Genomic DNA, 8029 nt, shown 5'->3' with positions numbered 1-8029 from the left:
GAGTTCAGTAATTTCAGACACAGTCACATATATGCACCTGTAAACACACACACATGTACACACAATCATGAAGGTATGTGCACAGACACATGCATGCACACATTTCATGTGAACACTTCCATATCTCTCTGAAACTTACACCGTGCAACTTGTGATGAAGCTTTGGACATGATTGCTTCTCCATAGAGTTGCTTCTGCAGTGTTACTACTGCTTATGGTGGTTCATCTTTGAGGAAATGGATTGTAACTGTGAGACTGTAATACCCTAGTCAATGTCTGTGTGCTTATTGTTACACCTGGGCTAAGCTCAATTTCCAAAAAATAGTTCACATCTAATTTATTTAACATGATTAGGTAATAGCCATGAATCAATACACTTTCAATTTGTGAACATTATTTGTTGGAAGAAGTGTGTTACTGTGGGAGTGGGCTTTGAGACTTTTTCTCCCAACTGCCTGAGGAGTCAGTTTTCTCTATAGCCTTCAGAACAAGATATAGAAGAACTCTTATTCCCTCCTCCAACACTATGTCTGCCTGAACCCTGTCATATTTCCTGCTGTGATGATAATAGACTGAACCTCTGAAGCTGTAAGTCATTTGCAATTAAATGTTGTCCCTTATAAGTGTTACCTTGGACATGGAGTATCTTCATAGTTTTAAACCCTAACCAAAACAGGTGTCATATTCATAGAAATGTAGGATGGTCTTTGGCACTAATTTATGCATTATTTCTCTACATACATGTAAGCATGCAACTATATGTGTGGAAAACATTAGTGACTATCACATTACAAGTAGGCTAATTTCCTAACAAGAGTCTGGGTCAGTGTCCTTGTTATCTATTTCTCTATTAGTAAGCTGATATTAAGAACTAAATTAAATTCATTCATTTGATCCTGGTAACCAGGCTAAATATCTGACATAGGCACCAAATTTAAGACTGTTGAGTGAAAGTGTAAAAAGTGTGTAGGTGTTGATTATGTATAATAACACTGGGGACCTTGTTATCCACTGCATAGGAAGGAATTTGATTTAAAAGAGAAAATCCCAAACAGAATCATTATCTGGTCATCTTCAGTGAGTTCATTTTATCATAATGAGTTGAAAATAGTGTTTGTCTTATTGTCACATGTTCTTTCTTGTTGGAGGCTACTTTCTCCACATTGTAAGATGTGATTATGTAGCCTGTAGTAACGCCAGAAACCAGCAAAGCAAAATAAGGACATTAGTGTGGTGGGAATTGGAGCAATAGTGAGGATAAAAGCAACTTACAGAGTTAGTCAGGGAGATGAATGGAGTAGAATTAACGCACATACCCCTTGTCACCTGATGTTTGCCAAAAGAGCCCAAACCATCTAGTGAAAAAAAGACAGCATAATCAACAAATGGTGTTGGTTCAAGTAGCCACCAACATGTAGCATGAGCATGTAGCAGAATACAAATGGATCCATTTGTATCTACTTGTACAAAGCTCAACACCAAGGGGATAAAGAATCTCCACATAAAATCACATACATTGAATCTAATAGAAGAGAAAGTGGGGAAGAACCTCAAGCCCATTGGCACGAAGGAAAATTTCCTCTAAGATCAAGTATAGACAAATGGAATCTCATAAAATTTAAATGATTCTGTAAGGCAAAGGAAACTGTCAATAGGACAAAAGAGCAACCCATAGATTGGGAAAAGATCTTTACCAACCCTACATCTGATAGAGGGATAATATCCAAAATACACAAGGAACTCAAGAAGTTAGACTCCAGAGAACCAAATAACCCTATTAAAAATGGTGCACAGAGCAAAACAGAATTCTCAACTGAGGAATATCGAATGGATGAGAAGCAGCTAAAGAAATGTTCAACATCCTTAGTCATCAGGGAAATGCAAATCAAAACAACTCTGAGATGCTACCTCACATCAGTCAGAATGGCTAAGACCAAAAACTCATGAGGCAACAGATGCTGACAAGGATGTGGAGAAAGAGAAGCACTCCTCCATTGTTGGTGGGATTGCAAGCTGGTATAACCACTGTGGAAATCAATCTGTTGTGTCTTCAGAAAATTAGACACAGTACTACCTGAGGACCTAGCTTTACAACTCCTGGGCGTATACCCAGGACACATGCTCCACTATGTTTATAGCAGTCTTATTTATAATAGCCAGAAGCTGGAAAGAACCCAGATGTCCTTTAACAGAGAAATGAGTCAAGAAAATGTGGTATATTGACAAAATGGGTATAACTCAGCTATTTAAAAAATGATGTCATAAAATTAAAAGTAAAAAAAAGTAAAAGTAGAATGGAAGTATAAAATATCATTCTCAGTGAGGAAACCTAGTTCTAAAAGAACTCACATGGAATATACTCACTGATAAGCGAACATTAGAGAAAAATCTCAGAATATACACAATACAAATCAAAGATCATATGAAGGTCAAGAAAGAAAGACCAAAGTGCTGGCACAACACTTATACATATAAAATAAAATTAATAAAATAAAATAAATCTCTTTTTGAAGCAGAGAAAATTTTAAGATGTCTTGTGTCAGTTTAGCCACAAATTTCTCAGCACATTGAATATTCCCTTATCAGGACTGATTTTCACCAAGGAGTAATTGTGGTATAGGCATTCATCACAAACTTCTGAATAGTCAGGATGAAAGCGTTTGTTGTACATCACAACAGGAATGAGGTGGATGAGATGGTAAAGTCCATCCAGTACATGACCACAAAAAGGACCACATGCAGCAAGATAATCTGGGTGGCCTTTTTTCAGGGGATATTCTCAGGTGCTTGATCCTATGAAGGTGCTTCACTCACTCCATATCCATTCAACATACTACTTGTATTATGTAGAGAAATTATACACCTGAAAGAGATCAAAAGGATACAGATTTTCGAATTGGAAAGGAAGAAGTTCGAGTATAGATATAGATATTGACAGATGATGTGATAGTACATATAGGTGAGCCCAAACATTTTACCAGGCAACACCTATTTTATAAATCCCTCAGTGAAGTGACTAGATATAAGAATAAGTAACAGAACTAGATAATTTTAATAATTATTCTTTACTCTTTTCCTACAGTCCACTCACTATCCCACACCAGTATGCACTCTGACTGTTCTTCCGATACTTTCTCCCTGATGTCCAAAAGGATGTCCCCACCCCACTAGACCTCCGCACTCCCTGGGGCCTCAAGTCTCTCGAAGGTTACATGTGTCTTTTCTCACTGAGGCAAGAGCAGGCAGTCTTCTGTTGTATATGTTTCAGGGTCCTTTGCATATGAGAGAGAGAGAGAGAGAGAGAGAGAGAGAGAGAGAGAGAGAGAGAGAGAGAGAGAGATGACCCCCATTTAAGAAGCCTGCTGGCATTTTGGCCATAAGTTTTTCAGCACATTGATTATTCTGTTGTCAGAACTGATTTGTACCAAAGGAGTAATTGTGGGATAGACATTCATCACAAACTTCTGAATAGTCAGGATAACAGGGTCGTACTTCCATAACAGGATAGATGTGGATGAGATGATGAAGTCCATCCAGTACATGAACACAAAGCAAATCACCAGGAGCAAGATGGTCTGGGTGGCCCTTTTCTCAGGGGACACTCTCAAGTGGTTGATGCTATGAAGATGCTTGCATTGCCTCTGATGTCTGAACAAGAAAACCACCATGTATGCACTTGTGCTTAGCATGACTCCTACAAGAAACACATCTCTTAAAGTAGTTAGTGTTAAAATCAATCCCCTGATGATGCTGTTCATGGGAAAGTGTGAGCAGAACTTAGTGACCCTCATCTGGTTGGTCTCACTCATATTGGTATAAGCACCAACAGAAAAGATCTGGTTACTGCTGAAGGACAAATTGAAAGACCAAAAATAGAAGAAAGCATAGATGATGTACTTTTTAAATTTATGTTTAAATTTTGCCAACAGCGAGGTATTGGGACTGATAGTGACAGCCTGGAACACACTCAGGAGGCAGGTGACACAGATAGAGAGGCCTCTCATCACCCTGTTCATGTAAATAGTTGCCTTACATTTGAAGTCATTATCAATATTCAACAACTCAAACATGTCGGCAAGCCAAATATCCCATCCAGTGAGAATCATAATTATATGAATAAAGGTCAGTTGACAGGAGATCAGGTCCACAGGCTTAGGTCTGTGACCTGGGATTATGAAGATATAGAAAATCAGCAGAAACATATTGGCTAGGACTCCTAGTCCAGCTTGGAAATAAAGAACATTCTTGATTGAAGACATAAATGGAAAGTGTGTTCATTTTAAAAGCATAATGGAAGTCTGTTTTATATATCTGAAAAATAATAGATTATATATCAAACTTATGATTCACTTCACAGTATGGCTATATAATCATTCCATTTTCCCTACTGAATATTGAGTAACCTATCTCTTTCTCTTTTGATGTTTCACACTGGAAATAACCTACATTTTTATATGTCCTCCAAGTATTTCCTATATAGAGAATATATTATTAACAGTAAATTAATTTAGAGTCATATCTACAAAATATACTATACTTTGTGTTCCTATATTACAACAGAGTCCCATACCTTGAAATCCAATTTTATTAATTTAAATTGGCTCATTTCATATTTAAAAATTGAAACAGTAGTTATGAGTATAGAATATCATTCACACTTGCACAAATGTATAAAAACTATGGTGAGATGGGGAAAATCATAAAAGATTTCATAAAAACCAGATTAGAATACATTATAGTGTATAATTATATGAAGATCTATTTAGACATTATCTAATTTTACTCATAATTCTCATGAAGTCCCAGGCAAAATGTCTATCATAATTCATCTTTTATATGTTTCTTTCCCATGAGATCTTACATCCTTAGAATCTAGAATTAAAGACATACATGCAGTGGAAGACTATTTGTGAACTACGGTTCAAGATTAAGGAGCCAATACTAAGGTATTAAGAAAAGACCATTTTTGAAAACCCTTTTCGGGGAGGATGGATGGGTATATCCTTAACAGAATGTTTCCTCATGGCTTTTTTTTCATCAAAACATGTTATTTTACCTCACTTCCTCTGCTTTCTGTATTTGTCTCCCTACCCCTTACCTGAGAACCCTGACATTTCCCTCTTAGATAAATTGTGTCCTAATGCTACTCTCCTGTACCTTCCTCCCCACTTCATCTGTATTTGCCTGCCTCTTCATCCTAAGGAGTCCTGTCTTTTTCATTTTCCTGATGAGACACTTGTAGCCTGCTATTCTGTTCTCCATTGCTCACACCCTCAGCCCTATCCTCGCAGTAGTCCCATTTTTTGCTTTCCTGGTTTCTGCAGTTACTACAGGCTACATAATCACATGTGAAGACTTGTATTTGGGAGCCTCCAACACGATAGAACATGGGATGCTAAGACAAACCTATTTTCCATACAATATGACAAAAAACAAACTTGCTAAAATGACCATGTAGGGATTCTGTTTGGAAATTTTGTTTAAAAGAGATGTCTTCTCATGTAATGGAAAACAAGTTCTCAGTGGTATCATACATCACCAACATCCAGACACTCTTTACAGTACTCAACAACCTTTGATGGTTATGTAAGTTACTTGCCCTGGTTTCCAGGACGAATTTATTGTTGAATTGATTTAATTCAGCCTTTACAACTCAGCTTTGTGATCAAGAAGTAAAAAGACTATACCAATTCAAAGCTTGTGGAAAAAGGAGTGCCCGATTATACTTCACTTGAATATTACACATACATAGACACACACATGCTTTTTTTCCCTCCACCCTCCCCTCACACACATGCTCATATGTATAAACATAATGCAAATAATGCAGCAGTTAGCAGAAGACAGCATCCTATATATCCATGTATGTAAGATGATAAATCACAGATTTTACAGTTACATGATTTTTTCCTCCTAAAACACTTATAAATTAATGGATTCATCACAATTTCCAGAGCCAGATATTGAATTTGCTCATCAACATACAGTTACAGTAGATGTATAGTGACATTCTGGTTTTTTTTTGTTGTTGTTCTTTTGTTTTGTTTTTTTTTTTTACATTCTGCTTTTTAAAGCTCCATCATTAGTACTTAAGAACTCTTTTAACTCTTACAATGTGCCTGGGTTAGATTCCCAGAAGACACGGTGGCTCAGGACCATCTGTAACCCTCAGTGTGGAGTATCCATTTCCTTTTATGTTATGGCATGCCAGCAGTACACATAACTACATGCAGGAAAATGCTCAAATACATAAAATCATATAGATAAATAGTAAATAAATAAATGTCCTGGATAATACTTAATGTAAGAATTGGAGTCCAAATTGAAAGAACAATAGCTTTTTAAAAAATTTAAAGCAGAAAAGGCATAAAACATAGATGTGTAAAATTGCTTATTACTTATACACCTATAATTTATTAAAATACAACATGTAATACAAATGATAATTTAAGTCAAAGGATAGGAATTTAAATGTTTTTACCCCAAAGTATGTCTTTCAAACTTTCATATCGATTGCTTTCTAAATTTTTATCACCTACTGAAATGACATGCCTTCTAATTGATCAAGAGGTATCTTTCTCTGGGGTTCATTGAATCTGAGGAAAGACCATAGCTACCATGGATACAGAGCTGTTAACATAGGCATGCACTGAGAAAAGTCTTCTGTTTTATTTAAAAAAAATCAGTGCTGGGGTGTTTCCAATTAGTTTAAATTGTAATAATTAGTTGTAAGTATTAAAGTCCTAAGTGTGTCAAGAGACATTCATAATGGTGGAGAAGTCACAACTATTCAATGGAATCAGAATTAAAATACTTAGCAGTTGTAGACAGGGATCTGGAGAGACCTGCAACAAAAGTGATCGAGAGGTGTTTTCTTGATATTCTTCCAAGAAAATTTACTTTACTTTTTCATTACCCTAGAACTTGATTTTAGAACAGTCTTGTTTTATGAATTTAGGATGACCTTTGCTTTCTGTGATGTGGAGATTTAATAAGCTAAGGAACATACAATTAAAATAGATGACAAGTGTCAACTTCACTTTATGTTTTAGGTTATTTAGTGAGTAATGACCTAAAATTTGTATGATTTCTCAGAGAGAACATGAAATGAGTATATGACTTTCAGGTGACAAGATACATGGTGTTGACTGATGTACTGTGTACTGTCAGGAGCAAGAATAAGTCTTCAGGAATCTCAGGAGATGAAGACCTTAGCCACCCAAGCTAGTTTCATGCAATTTTGTTAAAATGGAGGACAGCAAGAATAAATACTGACTACTTACAAAGAAGATATTAATTCATAGATATTACCTGACCCTCTTAAATAAATAAAATGCATGAACTCTGTGAAAATTGAGCTTAGCATCTATGATGTTGACTAGAATATTACAGTGTCACACTATGAGCCAGTTCCTCTGAGATCCTGCAGCAGCAGCAGGACTATTGCTGTAGAGACTGTGGGGAAGCACTCATCCCCAGAGTTTCCCAGTTCTATGGTGTGAGTTTGGGAAAGATATGAAAATGTTCACTGAAAAGTGTGTGTGAAGTTATTGGACTACTGAGACTAAGAATAGAGCAATGGCAGTGTGGACCAAGGCTGCCAACATGATTATCTGTACATCATCTGAGTGAAAAACTGAGAATTAACAAAATGTTTGTGAGTAAAATGAATTTTAAAAAGTGGAAAATGTGTCCTCTGTTTCTGACTTGATCTCATGTATGGGACTTGCCTAGTGTACTGGTGTAGATTTTACTGTGTTACTTAAAAGAAACTAAAACTTTTGTAATGACTGTAAATATAAGCTCATGTATTTATTATTTGGTTTTTGTGGTATTGATACTCTGTAGGCAGTGACTCAATGACATTTTCTGGCATAATTTTGATCTACTTTTAAAAATCAACAAATTCATAAATCTACATTATCTGTTTTTCAGCTTAATTTTGTGTGTCCGTGTGTGTGTGTGTGTGTGTGTGTGTGTGTGTGTGCTTCTGCTTTTGTGTGTGTGTGTGTGTGTGTGTGAGAAAGCA

At 36.2% G+C, this 8029-nt stretch overlaps 1 protein-coding gene across 1 annotated transcript; it reads right to left on the bottom strand.

Moving 5' to 3' along the window:
• Positions 1-3350: 3350 nt before the first annotated feature.
• Positions 3351-4259, bottom strand: Vom1r86 (vomeronasal 1 receptor 86). Its single transcript, XM_087659872.1, has one exon. It carries the CDS (start codon positions 4257-4259, stop codon positions 3351-3353), a length of 909 nt encoding a protein of 302 aa, XP_087515998.1.
• Positions 4260-8029: the final 3770 nt, after the last annotated feature.

This window comes from Rattus norvegicus, chromosome 4 (assembly GCF_021556685.1).
Source record: "Rattus norvegicus strain SHRSP/BbbUtx chromosome 4, alternate assembly SHRSP_T2T, whole genome shotgun sequence".
Classification (NCBI taxonomy): domain Eukaryota; kingdom Metazoa; phylum Chordata; class Mammalia; order Rodentia; family Muridae; genus Rattus; species Rattus norvegicus.
This window is presented reverse-complemented; position numbering and strand designations above follow the sequence as displayed.